The sequence below is a fragment of the Ranitomeya variabilis genome, chromosome 2, assembly GCF_051348905.1.
Source record: "Ranitomeya variabilis isolate aRanVar5 chromosome 2, aRanVar5.hap1, whole genome shotgun sequence".
Taxonomy (NCBI): Eukaryota; Metazoa; Chordata; class Amphibia; order Anura; family Dendrobatidae; genus Ranitomeya; species Ranitomeya variabilis.
Window position 1 is genome coordinate 1,051,463,227 of NC_135233.1, and position 21,433 is coordinate 1,051,484,659.

At 41.7% G+C, this 21,433-nt stretch overlaps 1 protein-coding gene across 1 annotated transcript in view; it reads left to right on the forward strand.

Moving 5' to 3' along the window:
* VSNL1 (visinin like 1) overlaps window positions 1-6,303 on the forward strand; it is a 182,168-nt gene extending 175,865 nt beyond the window's left edge. The window contains exon 4 of the mRNA XM_077291464.1: window positions 5,135-6,303. Within this exon, the coding sequence (XP_077147579.1) occupies window positions 5,135-5,332 (198 nt within the window). The 3' untranslated portion in view covers window positions 5,333-6,303. The remainder of the gene's footprint in view (window positions 1-5,134) is intronic.
* The last annotated feature ends 15,130 nt before the right edge of the window (window positions 6,304-21,433 follow it).

Here is a 21,433-nt window from a genome sequence, read left to right on the forward strand (position 1 = left end):
TGTTTCTCCCTTTTGATGTGGGCTCTGGAGCTGAGCCCACATCTTTACCGGCACATGTCAGTTATTTTGAACAGCTGACATTTGCCCCTAACAGCAGCAGGTGGAATAGCGATCCATCTATGGCTGTTAACCTGTTGAATGCCACTGTCAATCTCTGACAGTAGCATTTAATGTGATCGCCAATGCGCAGCAAAACCGGAGGTTTAAAAAAGATCTGCAGATTTGCTGCGGATGTGCCTGCGAGAAACACTGCAGATCGGGAGGGGGGAAAGCGTGTGGGTGGAGACTGTGTGTGGGCGGAGACTATGTGTGAGCGGAGAAGCTGTGCGTGTCTGTGTGCGGGTGTTTGGCCGTTTCTGAATCTGTACAGAAAATTCCACAGGCAAATCTACAATGTGTGCACATAACCTTTAAAATTGCATCAGAAGTAAAGTTCAGCAAATGTCTCAAAATTCAATTTGCTTCCGGGAGATTCAATTTCCATGGAATAAGTTTGGCGCAAATCAAATCTCAATCATACGGAGGGTTTTCACCCCAAATCTTCACAAAGTACAGTTGTTTCGAAAAGTATTCAGACCCCTTAAGCTTTCACTCTTTGTTTCATTGCAGCCATTTGGTAAATTCAAAAAAGTTCATTTTTTTTCTCATTAATGTACACTCTGCCCCCCATCTTCACTGAAGAAAAAACTGAAATGTAGAAATTTTTGCAAATGTATTAAAAAAGAAAAATTGAAACATCACATGGTCATAAGTATTCAGACCCTTTGCTCAGTATTGAGTAAAAACACCCTTTTGAGCTAGTACAGCCATGAGTCTTCTTGGGAATGTTGCAACAAGTTTTTCACACCTGGATTTGGGGATCTTCTGCCATTCTTCCTTGCAGATCCTCTCCAGCTCTGTCAGGTTGGATGGTGAACGATGGTGGACAGCCATTTTCAGGTCTCAGTCAAGAATGGTCACTAGTGTTGAGCATTCCGATACCGCAAGTATCGGGTATCGGCCGATACTTGCGGGTATCGGAATTCCGATACCGAGATCCGATACTTTTGTGGTATCGGTATCGAAACAACATTAATGTGTAAAATAAAGAATTAAAATAAAAAATATTGCTATACTCACCTCTCCGACGCAGCCTGGACCTCACCGAGGGAACCGGCAGCGTTGTTTGCTTAAAATGCGCGCTTTTACTTCCTTCCGTGACGTCACGGCTTGTGATTGGTCGCGTGCCGCCCATGTGGCCGCGACGCGACCAATCACAGCAAGCCGTGACGTAATTTTCAGGTCCTGATGCCTATTTCTGCATTCAGGACCTGAAATTACGTCACGGCTTGCTGTGATTGGTCGCGTCGCGGTCACATGGGCGGCACGCAACCAATCACAAGCCGTGACGTAATTTTAAAAATGCGCGCGTCTCCTGCCTCTTGTGACGTCACGGCTTGTGATTGGTCGCGTCGCCCATGTGACCGCGACGCGACCAATCACAAGCCGGAACGTAATTTTAAAATCATGAATGCCTAGAATTAGGCATTGAGGACCTGAAAATTACGTCATGGCTTGCTGTGATTGGTCGCGTCGCGGCCACATGGGCGGCACGCGACCAATCACAAGCCGTGACGTCCCGGAAGGAAGTAAAAGCGCGCATTTTAAGCAAACAACGCTGCCGGTTCCCTCGGTAAGGTCCAGGCTGCGTCGGAGAGGTGAGTATAGCAATATTTTTTATTTTAATTCTTTATTTTACACATTAATATGGATCCCAGGGCCTGAAGGAGAGTTTCCTCTCCTTCAGACCCTGGGAACCATCAGGAATACCGTCCGATACTTGAGTCCCATTGACTTGTATTGGTATCGGGATCGGATTAGATCCGATACTTTGCCGGTATCGGCCGATACTTTCCGATACCGATACTTTCAAGTATCGGACGGTATCGCTCAACACTAATGGTCACAGAATTGTTCTGAAGCCACTCCTTTGTTATTTTAGCTGTGTGCTTAGGGTCATTGTCTTGTTAGAAGGTGAGCCTTCAGCCAAGTCTGAGGTCCAGAGCATTCTGGAAGAGGTTTTCATCCAGGATATCTCTGTACTTGGCCGCATTCATGTTTCCTTCAATAACAACGTCCTGTCCCTGCAGCTGAAAAACACCCCCATAGCATGATGCTGCCACCACCATGTTTCACTGTTGGGATTGTATTGGACAGGTGATGAGCAGTGCCTGGTTTTCTCCACACATACTGCTTAGAATTATCACTAAAATGTCTATCTTCATCTCATCAGACCAGAGAATCTTATTTCTCATAGTCTGGGAGTCCTTCATGTGTTTTTTTTAGCAAACTCTATGCGGGCTTTCATATGTCTTGCACTGAGGAGAGGTTTCCATCGGGTCACTCTGCCATAAAGGCCTGACTGGTGGAGGGCTGCAGTGATAGTTGACTTTGTGGAACTTTCTCCCATCTCCCTACTGCATCTCTGGAGCTCAGGCACAGTGATCTTGGGGTTCTTCTTTACCTCTCTCACCAAGGCTCTTCTCCCACGATTGCTCAGTTTCGCTGGATGGCCAGGTCTAGGAAGACTTCTGGTGGTCCCAAACTTCTTCCATTTAAGGATTATGGAGGCAACTGTGCCCTTAGGAACCTTGAGTACTGCAGAAATTCTGTTGTAACCTTGGTCAGATCTGTACCTTGCCACAATTCTGCCTCTGAGCTTCTTGGCCAGTTCCTTTGACCTCATGATTCTCATTTGGTTTGACATGCACTGTGAGCTGTGAGGGCATATATAGACAGGTGTGTGCCTTTCCAAATCAAGTCCTATCAGTTTATTTAAACAGAGCTGGCCTCCAATGAAGAAGTAGAACCGTCACAAGGAGGATCACAACGAAATGGACAGCATGTGACTTAAATATGAGTGACTGAGCAAAGGGTCTGAATACTTATGACCATGTGATATTTCAGTTTTTCTTTTTTATTAAGTTTGCAAAAATGTCTAAATTTCTGGGGTTTTTTCAGTCAAGATGGGGTGCAGAGTGTACATTAATGAGAAAAAAATGAACTTTTTTGAATTTACCAAATGGCTGCAATGAAACAAAAAGTGAAAAATTTAAAGGGGTCTGAATACTTTCCGTACCCACTGTATGTGCACTTTCTCAATTTTTAATGGATTACACCCAACCCATAGAATCATAGAATGTTAGAGTTGGAAGGGACCTCCAGGGTTATCGTGTCCAACCCCCTGCTCAATGCAGGATTCACTAAACCATCTCAGACAGATGTCTGTCCAGCCTCGGTTTGAAGACTTCCATTGAATTGTCGATACACAAGAGCTAGTGAGGGAAATATCCTCCATCCACAGAACTTATATTCACCACATATTACTTATTACGGGGTCTGATAACTGACGGTAACCAGTAACATGTTGGACTAATTTTTCCTATGACATAGGTGTCTATAGCCTTTAGGGCAATGTTACTGTTTTGAATGTTTTTGCATAAAAAGTAGCACATGTGAATTCCTACAACTTTGTAATATATTTTAACCGTGGCATGTTCCACCTGCATTAGTTTCCCTTTCTCTGTAAATGTTTAGAAACCTTCATCAGTCTCCATAAAATCAATCTATAATAATAACGTAAATAGAAGACAGGATCAGGAGGTGAAGAGGGGGATGCAGCTGCAGTTTTTGCTTAATGTGTTAGTGAAACAGAATGAGTAGCCAAGGGGAAAATAAACATTTACAGAAATAGATTTTTCACTACATTTCCAATTTATTACCCAATGCACTATCATAGTGCAATCAATTACAGACCAAGAAATGTAATCATAATTCAACTGCCTCTGTTAACCAGGTCAAGAATGGACCATTTTCTCCCTTTTTTACGACCAGGCACGTTTTTCGGAGGTGTTTTGACACTTTTGATTTTAAGAATTTTTTTAACATTTTCTCGTTCGGTTATTGAAACTATTTCCAGGTTATTTTTTTATATATTGGGTCTAATTTTTATGTCATTTATATATAAATTCAGATTTATGGGGGTTTTTGCTTAAAAAAAATGTGGTCTTTTTAAAAAAATTAAAAAGACCACAAAGGGCCACTAAAATAAATTTTAAATTGTTTTTCCGTGTTTCCCTTTTCATAACACTTTTATACATTGTTTATATGTTCTGGGGGGGGTTTCAGCAGGGGCAGGGCTAGAAACAGTGGTTTGGATTGACTTTCTTTTTTTCTTGCTTTTACTTTATTTTTATTTTTTATTCTATTTATTTAACATATTGTACCCCTCATACTGCCATAGAAGGCATAAATCAATAGAGTCTGGTGATGATACACTTGAAACCTTCCAGTTTGTATGATAGCAATGAATGACAGCAAAAAGACTATACACAGCAACAATTGCTAACAGTATATCAATAGGCAGATGTAAATCGAACAGATAACTGGTGTTGAAAGTCTTAAAGATTATACTACAGCGAACTGATCTTTCACATATACCCTTACTATGAAGAAATGATGAATATGAGTCTTTCTTTATTTCTATCTGACATATAAATATAAAGAAATTCTCTCAGGACGTGTGCTATGTTGGTCTTGATAGGAGTTTTGCCAAATAGACCAGCACATAGCACAGTGGAATTCTATCATTATATTAGCAATTTATTAAAAGTTTATATTTTTTCATAGTAATCCACTTTGGTCAGTGATTTTTAGAATTTGTGGATATTTTCAGTGATATATCGGTAAATACCCAGCAACTCCTGCTGGGTCCGGAGAAGGAAGTAATGTCAGTGCTTCTTATACTTGTATACACAGCACTTGTTCAGCGCTGTGTATATAGCTATAAGAAAAGCAGAGAGGGTAATAAACCATCTCTGCCATCACTATGGAAAGTTTATGGAGAGTCCGGTCGTGTTTGACAGCCTTCTCCCCGCTCCCGCAGCTGCTGACTGTGCAGCGATGTTTAAAACGTAAATGTGGCTGCTAGGTCCGGAGAAGGAAGCAATGTCAGTGCTTCTTATACTTGTATACACAGCACTCGTTCAGCGCTGTGTATATAACATTTAAAACGTAAATGTGAAGACTTTCTCCATTATGCATGTCCCTAGTGTACCCGCAATCGTTAATCTCTTTTCTTTTCTTCCTTCCCCAGGCTATCTATAAAATGGTGGGCACTGTGATAATGATGAAAATGAACGAAGACGGCCTCACGCCCGAGCAGCGGGTAGACAAGATCTTCAGCAAGATGGATAAGAACCACGACGACCAAATCACACTGGATGAATTCAAAGAAGCCGCAAAGAGCGACCCTTCCATCGTATTACTGCTCCAGTGTGACATTCAAAAATGAGTAATCACTCTGACGCGTTTCGGACTGCACAAAACAACAAAAAAAAATTGTCAATGTTCCATTCAGTTTGCAGCTATTTCCACGACGAAAACAGAAAAAAAAAACACAAAAATAACAAAAAAACAAAAATAATTGCTTGGACTACCTATAAATGGACTTGCTTCTTGTGTTTGAGACACTTGTGTGCATGAGAATGTCATTTGCTAAAAGAATTTTAAAAAGTATATACAATATCTATATTAAAAAGAAACAAACATATAAAAAAAAAACAGGAAAAAAAAATTGACTGCCACAAATGTGAAGTGTGCAATGTAATTTCATAAGTCCCTGAAGCCTGTGCATCAGTAACGTACCGCATAATGATACTATTTATTGTTTTACTGATGCTAGCTGTGTGTCTCTTTTTACGTGTTCGTGGTAGTGACACTGATTGCCATGGCGATGTTACTGTTCCGACTAGCGCATCTCACCCGCTGTAAAGTAGTCCCGGGCAGGCGGAGGGACATGACTTCGGCTCATGGATCTACCCCGTCCCTTTCACACATGTGCTTGTGATGTCGGTGAATATATATGTAATTCATTTGCATGCCTCTTAGGTTTGCCTTAATTCTTACCTCATTTGCGCCCTAAAACAAATCGGGAAAGAATCGCATCAAGAGCAACGGAGAGTGAACAAATGCAAGTCCCACCGAAACCCTCCCAAAATTCATTCAGAGAACTATATATAAATATATATATATATAGATGTATGTACATATAAGTTCCGCCAAGATGATATATGTATGTTTTATGTATATAAATACTATATACATAGGTACTCGTACATGAGATGCATATACGAAGATATATAAAGGTGACCTGTTGTTTCAATGGGATTGAAAGCAGTATCAATTTCTCAGAAAAGTAGATTGATTTCTGAATTTTCAAAAGAGGTTGCAATATATGTCCCCAAATAAATAATTTATACCATTTGACTCTTTCCCAGGTGATGTCTAGAATTTTGTATGCAGAACTGTAACTACTGTCCTTCATGCATCGAGTTGTCAGAGTTGTAGTTCAGGTCCTCATCTATCAGCACAGACTAAGCCTCCTATGTGAATGATCCCATGTGTCTGATGCTCTCAGGGGCTATTGTGTGCTTGGACTGACAAATTTCTCCTTAGCCCTACTTTCCCTGACAGAACTTATGTCGCTTATCCATGTTATGTAAATAAAAGCTCAGAATGGTCAGATTTTGGACAAGACAAAAGTTTTGTCGCCCACAGAAAGTAATGTTGTCTTGCCAAAATCTGACCATTCTGTGTCCATTAAATGATCAATATTTCTGCATTGATGCCAATTTATTTTCTTAACCTAAACCACATTTCGGAGGGTTTCAGCATTCAAAAGAATAATTTATACAACCAATGGATGAATTTAACGTCAGGTTATAAGCTTTTATTTACATAACATGGATAAGCGACATAACTTCTGTCAGGGAGTGTATGTATTCTGGTGTTGCCCCTGAATCTCCTCGATGAGACTATTGCCAACCAACCTTGCAGTGCACAGTGGAATTTACACACTGCCTTTGACGCGCGTGCTGCTGGTCTTCACACTCTCCAGGGCCTTACACTTGCACGTGTATCTTTTCAGCAGGGCTGTAGAGTTGGTAAGCCAAACCTCACACTCAGACTCCTCAATTTCCCCGACTCCAACTCCACAGTATTGAAGAATGCATCAGAGCAGCTAACCTCTCCAACCATGAGCTTAGACGAAAAGCAAAGTAAAACATAAGGCATATAGAAAGAACACACACTGGACAATTAATTAATGCATAGTTTATTGAAAGTTTAAATATGCTTTAAGAAGTTCTTGCCTTTTTTCTGGTTTCCTGCTCACTCTAGCAGTTCTGAGATGAGTGCAGATATTCCTTCCCAGTACCTTTTTCCTCTGATCTGTATAGAATGAGCTTCACTACCGAGCATGTACATAAAGTGCAGCCCAATTTATCTCATCTATGACTCCACAGCCCTGCCTCACTACTGAGCATGTACATAAAGTGCAGGACAGATTCATCTCATCTATGACTCCACAGCCCTGCCTCACTACTGAGCATGTACATAAAGAGCATCACAGATTTATCTTATCTATGACTCCACAGCCCTGCCCTACTACTGAGCATGTACATAAAGTGCAGCACAGATTCATCTCATCTATGACTCCACAGCCCTACCTCACTACTGAGCATGTACATAAAGTGCAGCACAGATTCAACTCATCTATGACTCCACAGCACTGGTTACTACTGAGCATGTACATAAAGTGCAGCACAGATTCATCCCAACTAAAAGCCCAGATCCTTAGATCAGGAACAGAGCAGACTTTTATAGGACATTTCATACCTTCCCATATTCTTATGAAAAAAAATCAGAGCACATCCTTCACTGAAGTATTGTACCCAATTTATTATATATTTTCAGAGTTGGTCCATTTTATACTCCACCAAAGTGGACTCTGACTCCATGGCACTGCTTTTCAGAATCCTGCTCATAATTTGGGCAGCATGAATTTCCTTTGATTGAGCATTGATTATCTTACAGTGACATCTGCTTTTTAGTGCGGATCCGCTACAAAAAAACGCTTTAAAATATATTGAACATTCTCTCCTTTATATTTATATGGGAAATCCACTTTGCTATTTCCTGAAGCTGTTTCTCTTATAAGGGTATGTCCTCACAGAGTCTTTTTGTTGAGTGTGTGGAGCGGAAGCTCCTAAAAAACTGTTCAGCTCCGTTTCTGTGCCCAAAACTCAGTGTCAAAGAAACCTGACGTCACATTCAAATACAAATCAGGTCTGAACAGGTGCTTATCTAGAGTCACCAACTCACATACAATGAAACAGATAAGGCAGCACTCTGTAGCGCCATAGCATGCAAACATAAACCATGAATATTGAATTGCTTAGCTCATAATTTGGCCAATTCATGTGTACCAGGGCAGCCACGTTAAGGCGATTCTGTTTCATTGTATGTGAGTTGGCGAATCTAGGTGAGCACCTGTTAAGACCTAATTTATGTTCGCATGTGACGATCAGTTTTTTTTTATATTTGTATTAGCCTTCTGATTGAGCACTCTGCCCCTTAGCCTTAGGTGTTTTTAATTGCAGCAGGATTCTACCCCTCCACAGAGATGTAGACTTCAGTTAAAGAAAGGATTAACATTAGGTTTCCAGAGAGATGTAGACTGTCTATTAGGTCCTGGCATCGAGAATCGCCATATCGTGGCTGCCAGGTACACATGAATTGGCCAATTTATGCGCTAAGTATTCTCAATTTTTCTTATTTCTAGTGCAGTAATGCAATTCAATTTTCATGTTTTATGATTGCATGCTATGGCGCTACAGAGTGCTGCCTTATCTGTTTCAAAACTCAGTGTGAACAAACCCTTAGGCTGCGTACACAGGCAGTGGTCATGCTGTGACTTAAGGCCCCGTCTCACATAGCGAGATCGCTAGCGAGATCGCTGCTGAGTCACAAGTTTTGTGACGCAACAGCGACCTCCATAGCGATCTCGCTATGTGTGACACGTACCAGCGATCAGGCCCCTGCTGTGAGATCGCTGGTCGTGTCGGAATGGCCTGGACCTTTTTTCGGTCGTTGAGGCCCCGCTGACATCGCTGAATCGGTGTGTGTGACACCGATCCAGCGATGTCTTCACTGGTAACCAGGGTAAACATCGGGTTACTAAGCGCAGGGCCGCGCTTAGTAACCCGATGTTTACCCTGGTTACCAGCGTAAATGTAAAAAAAAACAAACAATACATACTCGCCTTCTGATGTCCGTCAGGTCCCTTGCCGTCTGCTTCCTGCTCTCACTGACTGCCGGCCGTACAGTGAGAAGTGAGAGCACAGCAGTGACGTCACCGCTGCGCTCTGCTCTCACTGTACGGCGGCTCAGTCAGAGCAGGAAGCAGACGGCAAGGGACCTGGACACCGAAAGGCGAGTATGTACTGTTTGTTTTTTTTGGTAACCAGGGTAAACATCGGGTTACTAAGTGCGGCCCTGCGCTTAGTAACCCGATGTTTACCCTGGTTACCCGGGTGCTGCAGGGGGACTTCGGCATCGTTGAAGACAGTTTCAACGATGCCGAAGTCGTTCCCCTGATCGTTGGTCGCTGGAGAGAGCTGTCTGTGTGACAGCTCCCCAGCGACCACACAGCGACTTACCAACGATCACGGCCAGGTCGTATCGCTGGTCGTGATCGTTGGTAAATCGCTTAGTGAGACGGGGCCTTTAACCTCAACAGCTTGTGCCACTGCAGTCTTTTCAATGTTTCCTTGCGCAACCAATTAATCTTGCAGGGAAACGACTGTGTCATGTGAAAAGCGGTGCAGCCGACTGTACTGCTCTTGCGACTGGAAGTGCTGGAAACTAGTATAAAGACTGCAGCAGCGCAGGACTATTGTGGTTAAAAGCTGCAGCATGACCACTGCATGTGAACACAGCCTAAAAATTTTGTGAATTTGTCTACCTCAAAAAATTCTATGCAGACATAGCGTTTGTGTGTTGGAATCCAGAAACACAGCCATAAGTAAGAATATGAGCTAAATGAGTCAAAATTGTGATGTTTTAGAAAGAAAGTTGTCAGAAAAGCATCATAATTTGTGTATGGGTAAGTGTAGCCACAGACTGGCCACAATGCCCATGCTGTATTTTGCTAAAGAGCCAAAAATGGGTGCATGAGCATCAGAACTTAAGTAATGGAATAAGATGGCCCAGTCTGACCAATCATGTCTCCTACATCACATGGATGGCTGGGTTTGCGCCCTTCACATATCGGGTAGAGATGGCACAAGGATGCATATTGAGAAGATGAAATGTCAGTGGAGTGGTGTGATGCCTGTGTGATGGGGCAACATTCTTCTGGGTCCTTACATTCATGTGTTGCATACCACAAAAATCTTGTACCTCCCTTCATGGCAGCACAATTCCCCATTGGCAGTGCTGTTTTTCAGTAGGATAATGTCCAGGCCATACTGAAAAAATTGGTTTAAGGAACATGACAACAAATTCAAGGTGATGACTTGTCTCCAAATTCTCCACATCTCAGTCTGATTGATCATCCATGAGATTTGCTGGAAAAAAGAAGTCCATGGAGGTCACAGCGAGCAACACACAGGATTTCGGGGATCTGCTGCTAATTTCTTAGAGGAGAAAGTGGAAGGCCACCGGTAGGCCGTCATGGTATGGGTCCATACAACTGCTAAGCTGTGGAGTGGCACCATCATACTTCATTGGAACGCCATTGTCAAATTTATGTCGTGAAGGCAAATGGCTGTCAGCACATGTAAAAAGCTATGTTTAGCCGCAGGTTAGAAACCACTCATTTCTGATAATAAAATGACAGCAAAAAGAGGAGCGACCTTTTGCCAAACCAGTGCCATACTTATCTATTGGCCGTAGTGATTTATTATTGCATCCAACTATCCGGCCTCTTTATTCATAGACGTACACTTCTATATTAGTGATGCTAATGGTGGATACACAGAAGAGAGTGGATGAAGCTAATCGTCGAGAATCATTCATGTCAAGCAACTGGGGATGCCACATGGTCAATATTTAATGAGCTCTGCCAGAAAATATGTCATGATTGTTTCTAAGGTTTGAATAGAAATTAAAGCCGAAAAAATAAGACATTCACAATTATTTGTTTTTTGACCATGGAGGCTACAGCTAGGTTTTGGACTAAGTCCAAAGTAAGCTCCATTAGGAGCCTTCAGATGACCTGTCACATTGCTTAGTTATCAGGCGATGCTTAATATTCAGCTTCTACTATAGTGAAAAACAGACCACATTCAGATGACAAATGGATGGTATCTGATGGTATATGAGTGCTATCCTTTTATTATTGACTTAAATGGGCAGTTTTGAACCCCTAAAAAATAGATAAAAATTGGCCAGATCACTAGTTTTTGCAGATGAGTATGGCCCTAATTCATCAATGTTGTCTAACTTGGAGCACTTTGCTCTTTATTAGTGGATTTGCTCCTTATTCTCTTATTAGTGATGAGCGAGTGTGCTCGTGTAAGGTGTTATCCGCACATGCTCGGGTGCTAATCAGGTGTCTTCGCCATGCTCGAAAAATATGTTCCCACGGCTGCATGTCTCACAGCTGTTAGACAGGAGCAACACCTGCAAGGATTGCCTAACAAACAGGGAATCCAGGCAAGTGTGGCAGCTGCGCGGTCTCAAATGTACTATTTGAGCTTGCCGAAGACAGTCGGTTAGCTCCCGAGCATGCTCGTTCATCACTGTTCTCTATACATTTTCCACTACTTTTGAAGTTTTCTTTCTTTTTGAACTCTTTATTTTTCCTTGACAACTTTGTTTATCCACATGTTTTAGACAGATTAATGAAATGTGACTTTTAACAAATGTCGCATTTTTGGGGGGCACAGCTTATTCCACTGTCCTCCATGAGTAATTTTTTTGAAGGAAATTTCAACTTGGTGCATTTTTGCGTCTTTTTTTTTTTTTACAGGATTTGCGACTTTTTGGTGCTAAAAAGTCACAAAAACTGTTTAAAGGCAAAAATAAGGAACATTTTTGATTTTGCACCAAATTTGATAAAATTTGGTGCAAAAATACGTCAGTAAATACTTCAAGAAAAAAAAGAAAAGTGGACTTCAATAAATCGCAAATGATTAATTGGACCCTATTTGTTTTATCTATTAAAAAAAATGAGCAGAAGCTGGCCTTTCGGCAACAAACATTGAACCTTTTACATTCTTAAAGGAACCGGTCAGTAGCTGTAGTGTAAGTTTGCAAGGGTTGGAGGGGGCGGTCACCTAGTATTATATGAGGCTTGGATAAGGCGCCAGTAATACAGATGTACACCATGTCCGTCATACAGCCTGTTAGTTATGTCCATACTATTAGATCAGGTGGTAAGGAAAGCTGCCTTTCTGGAGGCATCCAGAAGAGCAATACTCCTCAGAATTAGTTTGGGTTTTTACATTGAAATCGCTTTTGAACAGGAACAAGATAGATGTGGGTGGATCGTTTCGCGGGACTCCAGTCCGTTCGCGAGCTCCGTGGTCTCTGGAGACCTGTGAATCTCTTAACTTCCAGGATCACCAGTGAGTCTTTTGATTAGCCAGTGCTGGCACAACCTCATCTGAACACCATGCAACCATGATGATGTCGCGCCCGCCCTGGCTAAAAAAAAAATACTAGAGATCCCGGAAGGTAAGAGATTCGCGAACCTCCTGCCCAGCCACCAGAAACTACTGACCTGACAGATGGAAAATACTGGGGATTCCAGAAGTTTAAGAGATTCACGAGTTTCATGCCCAGCCACCAAAAACCACTGACCTGACAGATGGAAAATACTGGGGATCCCAGAAGGTTAAGAGATTCACGAGCCTCATGCCCAGCCACCAAAAACCACTGACCTGACAGATGGAAAATACTGGGGATCCCAGAAGGTTAAGAGATTCATGAGCCTCATGCCCAGCCACCAAAAACCACTGACCTGACAGATGGAAAATACTGGGGATCCAAGAAGGTTAAGAGATTCACAAGACTCCTGCCCAGCCACCAGAAACTACTGACGTGACAGATGGACCAGAGGCCTACAGATTATCTGTTGGTCATCTGTAAGCAGCTTTCTTTTTATTTTTAAAATGTTGAAATAAATTTTCTCAATTTTAATTCCGGAGCTGGATACCTTCTTTTTCTTCATATACAAGTTTTTAGCGCTGGGTAGAGACGCTCTTTCCATGCTCGGATCTCCCTCGGACCACAAGGAATCTATCTACAAGGGTGAGCTGAAATACCTACTCTTTTAGTAGCTACAGTGCCTTGCGAAAGTATTCGGCTCCCTGGAACTTTTAAACCTTTTCCCACATATCATGCTTCAAACATAAAGATACCAAATATATATATTGTGTGAAGAATCAACAACAAGTGGAACACAATTGTGAAGTTGAACGAAATTTATTGGTTATTTTAAATTTTTGTGGAAATTCAAAAACTGAAAAGTGGGGCATGCAATATTATTCGGCCCCTTTACTTTCAGTGCAGCAAACTCACTCCAGAAGTTCATTGTGGATCTCTGAATGATCCAATGTTGTCCTAAATGCCTAATGATGATAAATATAATCCACCTGTGTGTAATCAAGTCTCTTTTCTTGATGTTGCTATAGCTTTTTCTAAGACCTTAGAATAAAGCCATAGCTTTAGGAACTGGAGACAGGCAGAAGGATTTGCCTGCATTGCACCACGAGCTGCATGGAATCTGCACGTACTGTACATGCTGGGACTTACTCCTTGACTCATTAACATTGTGCACGGTACATTGAGCTCTGCTGCAGCAGTCAGACTCCTCTGACACAATATGTGAAGACTCAAGTACAATGAAATGCTACAGACTCAAGTTTGCTGGATTGCTCCTTAACCCTGTCAACAGACATGACAAAAGCTAAGCCTCAATTTGACTCTGCCCAGCAAAGGAAGGAGCCGAATGACCAAGTCCGTTTATAGAGAGGTATTTGTTTCCACTAGTCAACAGAGTGCAGAGCAGGTAAATGTCAATCAGATGAGATCAATAGATCAGTATAGGCCTTCATGGTTCAAAAAAAGGTTAATGGAAATTTTAAGTAAAGGGAATGTAGAAAAATCACATGTGTGAGCGTCTCAAGGCGTGAAATGCAAAACATGACTTAAAAGGGACCTCCACTATTTTTTATAGGTTAGAAATTGTGTCGGCATTGTGTAAAAATAGCAAATTATATATACTCTATCAACCTGCCGCTACTGATCTCATACTACTGCCTGGCTACGCTGCTAGAAAAAGTAGTGCACAAACCCTTTCTATGTTTGTTGGTGACAACAGAACTATTTTGTTTCCTGGTTGTCAGCTAATGAGGAGGTGCCAGAAAGAGCTTGACGCTAATGTGGACATGATCTTCGTGATGCTGGAGATATGTTGCACCACAATCTTGACTGAAGTAGTGAACAGGAGCTAAGACAACATTGTCCGCTGGCGTAGGAGGTTTGTGTGAAGTTAACCCACATCTGTAGCCCCAAGGAAGTCAATGCTGACCTGTGAGGGAAAGCAGCAGACTGTTCAAGTTGTCTTCTTGAACATTGAAGCAATGGTGTTCTGCCTCTTCCTGATGACTGCAAATCCGAAAGCGTTCTAATTATCGACTTTTTAGATAATTGTGTGACTCGTACTTACACCACCAAGCATCCACAGACAGTTTAACTTGATCGGTACTGCAACTGTAGAAAGACAAGGAGAAATGGTGGTGTTTTCTTCCAAAATCTTGTATTAATTATAATGAACAGTAGGTAAAAAAGAGTAATCTGTACAGGGCAGTACACAGGCATCTTGAGTAATGGCTGCTGTAGACTAAACTGAGGAAGAAGGGAGGAGCAACCTAATACAGAGCCCAACTACGGGAGGGACATAGGGACAACCTTCACACAATCTAATTCTGCCTAGCAGACAGGGAATTTTGCTGATTGGAGGAAAATACTCAACACAGAGAAATATACATTACAGGTTATTCCGATTTGTGGGACACAGCAAATAGTGCTACCTAGTGGGAACTGCAACCACTAAGCTTGTGTTTGAATGTGATGCCATGTTGACCTGTAAAATTTGCTTGGCAAAGGCCATGTGAATCAGAGGAGTATCATTGATCTGGAGGCCTGAGAAAGTTGGCTCGCTGGTGCATTAGTGACCTGTGAGTCAGAATAGCTTGTCTATTGCAGAGGACACTGTAGGCTCATAAACAAATTATGCAATGGAAGGTCTCCAGAGACACTCCACAGTTAGTCACCTGGTTCCATTTTAGGAGACCCATAGGTGACCCATTGGTGATGGCTGACATTACAATGGGAGGACTAAAGACTGTCTGAGAGTAGATCCTGAGCTGACCAGAGAAAACACTATTGACGAAGAGTAGTGGTGTGTAGTAGTCTAGCTGTAGAAGAAAGTAGCATGCAGAACCGTTAGAATAGAAAGTGTCCTGAAGCAGTGAGATACAGAGCCCTGGAGGACACAATGGAGGGGTAGGTCATGCTGGACTCATACATGGGGCAACCTATAGCTGAGTGGATGGGGTTTGTGAGGCATTTGCATCTGGGAAAAAGTATGTAGTGAAATATTAGCCACCGTACTGTCTAGTCTTGAAGCATAGTGAACCAAGTGGAGAGTGTATGGAGCTGTTCTATTCAGCCACCACCAGAGCTGATAACAGCTGATCTATGAGGTGTCCATGCATTGATCCCCCGCTACTGATTAGGTCAGACAACCCCATAAACACAAAGAAGCTCTGAAACCTCCATCTGAATGCACAAGGTAGGGCCAACCAAAGGTGAGATCATCAATATATCTTCCATGAAATCCTCATTTTTCTAGCTATAGTTATTATGCATCCTTTATATTGGCTATATGTTTCTATATTTATTATACTTGCTTGTATAGCACAATCATATTTTGCAGCACTTTACAGACATTATTATTGTCCCCATTGGAGCATGGAAGGAAACCCACGCAAACATGAGAACATATAAACGCCTTGCAGATGTTGTTCTTACTGGGATTAGACCCTAGGACACCACTGTTGAAAAAGAACAGTGCTAACCACTGAGCTACTGTATTCATATAAAACCTTGTAGTCTCTACATCATCAGTAACATTTCTATCTCTTCTCTAGAGGGCTCCGATTTTTCACCTGTCCTCCAATCATTTCATTTTTACCACTTAGCAGATGAGGTCTCTGCCACATGTGTGGTGAATTGGCTTTATAATAAAGCATCTGGCCTCATAGCTGGGGACTCAGATGTTGTTGGAGACTGGCGTTAAAAAAAATGCATATCATCGTTGTCAGTATTACAGGACTGTACAGCACCAGATGACCACATTACCCCCTTACTGTGCTGTGTATGAATGTGAGAAAATTAAACATTAAGGATCTAAAATGTGAATATTCCACTTCAACCAGTAACATGAATGGACATAATTTCACTATAAGTGAAAAAAATCGACAAACATATTTACAAAGTTTTAAATCAAATTTCACTGTGCAATAAGTAATTGATGAGACAACCCCTTTATAAAAAGACAGTGCCCCATTTATCGACAGATCACAATGAATTTGACTTCTTTTAAGGGGTTTTCCTGTAAAATGTATTTTTCAGGTCTAGCAGCTTGCACACCTTGAAAATAACAAACTCAGCAGTTTCTCACTCATCTCTGCCCCAGAATGAACCTCTGAGTCCTATGATTTTCTGTAGTCCACATGGACGTGTGCCTTCTTCCCTATCAGAAGGTCCATATTTCCTAATAGAGCACCTTTACTGGGGTTGTACTGATGGGACAACCACTTTAACATTTTTCACATAACATTGTGAACATACTGTAGCAAGCAATTTTACTGCAATTGTGAATGGAACTGTAGTTACATATTGGACTTTTACCCAAGAGAAGATTTGCACAGATATCCTCAAAGAGAGTCTATCATAAAAAATGACCTATTTTTTTAAATCAGGTTTTTCTTACATGTATTTTTTTTATTTTTAATGGCCATCTTTCTTTCTTCTTTGATCTTTATAAAAAAATAGTAATCTTGCAATTTTCACACCGGGCACTGGGAGTTTCTTCATACTAATACTACCTCTTCTTTCAGGAAGAGCATTCAACAGGCTCATTATCATCAGAGACAGGATTACGACAGGTAACACTGATAACCCAGGATCCACCAATCACAATAGACGATGTCACAGCTTCTCCTGCTCCCTCTCTATTCATCATGACATTTGCACACTCTCATTAGACACTTCAATACAAAAGATTGTTGCGTGATCTGACCATTGTGGCTATGTACATGTGTTGTTTCCTAAAACAATAGGAAGTTAAAGTCTAAGAAAGTCTCAGTGGCCAGGGTGAAAATTGCAAGATTTCTTTTTAATTTTTAATAAAGATTGTGACATGTAAACGCCAAAAATGTTTAAAACATAAATTTAACATAAAAACCTGATGTAAGCAATAGGTCAATTTCTGATGACATATTCCCTTTAACACCCTTTACCCCCAAGGGTAGTTTTCACGTTAATGACTGGGCCAATTTTTACAATTCTGACCACTGTCCCTTTATGAGATTGGAACGCTTCAATGGATCCCGGTGATTCTGACATAGTTTTCTCGTGACATATTGTTCTTCATGATAGTGGTAAAATTTATTTGATATTACTTTCGTTTATTTGTGAAAAAAACGGAACTTTTGCCAAAATTTGGAAAATTTCACAATTTTCCAACTTTGAATTTTCATGCCCTTAAATCACAGAGATATGTCACACAAAATACTTAATAAGTAACATTTCCCACATGTCTACTTTACAACAGCACAATTTTGGAACCAAACTTTTTTTTTGTTAGGCAGTTATAAGGGTTAAAAGTTGACCAGTGATTTCTCATTTTTACAACACCATTTTTTTTAGGGACCACATCACATTTGAAGTCACTTTGAGGGGTTTATAAGGTAGAAAATACCCAAAAGTGACACCATTCTAAAAATTACACCCCTCAAGGTGCTCAAAACCACATCTAAGAAGTTCAGGTGCTTCACAGGAATTTTTGGAATGTTTAAAAAAAATGAACATTTTACTTTTTTTCACAAAAAAATTAATTCAGATCCAATTTGTTTTATTTTACCAAGGGTAACAGGAGAAATTGGACCCCAAAAGTTGTTGTACAATTTGTCCTGAGTACGCAGATACCCCATATGTGGGGGTAAATCACTGTTTGGGCGCATGGCAGTGCTCAGAATGGAAGGAGCGCCGTTTGACTTTTCAATGCAAAATTGGCTGGAATTGAGATAGGACACCATGTCGCGTTTGGAGAGCCCCTGATGTGCCTAAAAAGTGGAAACCCCAAACAAGTGACACCATTTTGGAAAGTAGATCCCCTAAGGAACTTATCTAGATGTATGGTGAGCATTTGATCCCCTAAGTGCTTCACAGAAGTTTATAATGTAGAGCCTTAAAAATAAAAATCATATTTTTTTCACAAAAATGATCTTTTTGCCCCCAATTTTTTATTTTCTCAAGGGTAACAAAAGACATTGCACCCCAAAAGCTGTTGTGCAATTTGTCCTGAGTACGCTGATATGGGGGGAACCACAGTTTGGGTGCATGGCAGAGCTCGGAAGGGAAGAAGCGCTGTTTTGGAATGCAGACTTTGATGGAATGGTCTACGGGCATCACGTTACATTTGCAGAGCCCCTGCTGTACCTAAACAGTGGAAACCCCCCACAAGTGACCCCATTTTGGAAATTAGACCCCCAAGGAATTTATCTACACTCCCTGACAGAAGTTATGTCGCTTATCCATGTTATGTAAATAAAAGCTTATAACCTGACGTGACATTAAACCATTGGTTGTATAAATTATTCTTTTGAAAGCTGAAACCCTCCGAAATGTGGTTTAGGTTGAGAAAAAAAATTGGCATCAATGCAGAAAAATTGATCAGTTAATGGACACAGAATGGTCAGATTTTGGCAAGACAAAAGTTTTGTTGCCTGGTCATGTAATGAACCCAATCCTAGTTTACATCCTCACCTGTGCTCAGTAAATGATTGGTTAGTTAGTGAGTGTGTGTGTGTATAACAAGAAACCCAGCACCCCAGACCTTCACTTGAACTGCAACTTGAGCTCTGACAACATGCCAAAACATCCACCCTGCGACCAAAGCCTGGATGATAATGTGTGCAAAACTGTAAAGCACTGCGAAATATGTTAGCGCTATATAAAAATAAAGATTATTATTATTATTATCAAGAGGCTGAAGACCAGATCCACTGCAGAGGTGGCTGGCACCTTTAATGTGTCTCAGCATCAAGTACAAAGAAATTTTAAAAAAATTGAAGAGACTGGAGATATGTTTGACAAGCCCAGGTCCGGCAGACCCCGCAAGATAACTGCTCAGGAGGAACATTTGTTGGTTAGAAAATCCAAAGCAAGCCCCTCTTCCACTGCAGCAGAGCTCCAAAAGGTCTGGTCACCTCAAGTCAGTAGCGTAGCTACCAGGGGGGCACAGGGTGCAGCCGACCTGGACCCTCCGCTCACAGGGGCCCAACCGGAGCTACACTACACTTAATTATATCAGTGTGCACCCACCGATATAGTTAAGCTCCGTGGTAGAGCAGGGAGACTCAATCTCCCTGCACTACCTCGGGCAGTGGCTGGAGAATTGCAGTGCAGCATATGCGTCCCCCCTGTGCCGACACTACCTGTATCCAGTATGCAGCAGACATGCCCACATTGCACGATCAGTGAACGTGTCTGCTGAAGAGAAGTCAGGACCATGGCTCTGGGTCTTCCCTCCAGAGAGTAGCAGGACAGGGGACATAGTGCTGTAGGTAACAGCTCACACTTCTGCCTGTACTGGCCAGAGGTGTCTACACTGTGCAGGGAGGAGGTGGCAGGACGCTGCTCCTCTCCTAATAAGCCCCGGCTGGATTCTTGTGCTGTATCTGCAGTCTCTGACACTCAGTAGATTTATGGCGGCAGCTTAAACCTTTAAACAGATTGGGTCACTGCCAGTGCACATCGCCCAAGCATCACCCAATCTGTAAAAAACTTCAGAGCAGCAGCCATAAATCTAATGGTTCCTTAGATAGAGAGACAAGACTAGTCAGTAATGTGCACCGATAGACCTGACCCTTGCTGCAGGACCCCACAGGTGAGGATATAAGTCTCTTTTACATACATCACTGCACATTACTGACCAGTCTTGTCTGTATATATACCTTGGATTTACTGATATGAGATCATACAGACATTGGACTGGTATGATCCTGAACCCCCGGCTATAGGAGATATATATATATATATATATATATATATATATATATATATATATATATATATATATATATATATATGCACACAATACAGACCAAGAGTTTGGACACACCTCATTTAAAGATTTTTCTGTATTTTCATGACTATGAAAATTGTACATTCACACTGAAGGCATCAAAACTATGAATTAACACATGTGAAATTATATACTTAACAAAAAAGTGTGAAACAACTGAAAATATTTCTTATATTCTAGGTTCTTCAAAGTAGCTGCCTTTTGCTTTGATGACTGCTTTGCACACTCTTGGCATCCTCTTGATGAGCTACAAGAGGTAGTCACCGGAAATGGTCTTCCAACAATCTTGAAGGAGTTCCCAGAGATGCTTAGCATTTGTTGGCCCTTTTGCCTTCATTCTGCGGTCCAGCTCACCCCAAACCATCTCGATTGGGTTCAGGTCTGGCGTAGCACCCCATGACTCTCCTTCTTGGTCAAATAGCCCTTACATAGCCTGGAAATGTGTTTGGGGTCATTGTCCTGTTGAAAAATAATTGATGGTCCAACTAAACGCAAACCGGATGGAATAGCATGCTGCTGCAAGATGTTGTGGTAGCCATGCTGGTTCAGTATGCCTTCAATTTTGAATAAATCCCCAACAGTGTCACCAGCAAAGCACCCCCACACCATCACACCTCCTCCTCCATGCTTCACGGTGGGAACCAGGCATGTAGAGTCCATCCGTTCACCTTTTCTGCGTCGCACATAGACACAGTGGTTGGAACCAAAGATCTCAAATTTGGACTCATCAGACCAAAGCACAGATTTCCACTAGTCTAATGTCCATTCCTTGTGTTCTTTAGCCCAAACAAGTCTCTTCTGCTTGTTGCCTGTCCTTAGCAGTGGTTTCCTAACAGCTATTTTACCATGAAGGCCTGTTGCACAAAGTCTCCTTTTAACAGTTGTTGTAGAGATGTGTCTACTGCTAGACCTCTGTGTGGCATTGACCTGGTCTCTTATCTGAGCTGCTGTTAACCTGCGATTTCTGAGGCTGGTGACTCTGATAATCTTATCCTCAGAAGCAGAGGTGACTCTTGTTCTTTCTTTCCTGGGGCGGTCCTCATGTGAGCCAGTTTCTTTGTAACACTTGATGGTTTTTGCTAATGCATTTGGGGACGCTTTCAAAGTTTTCCCAATTTTTCGGACTGACTGACCTTCATTTCTCAAAGTAATGATGGCCACTCGTTT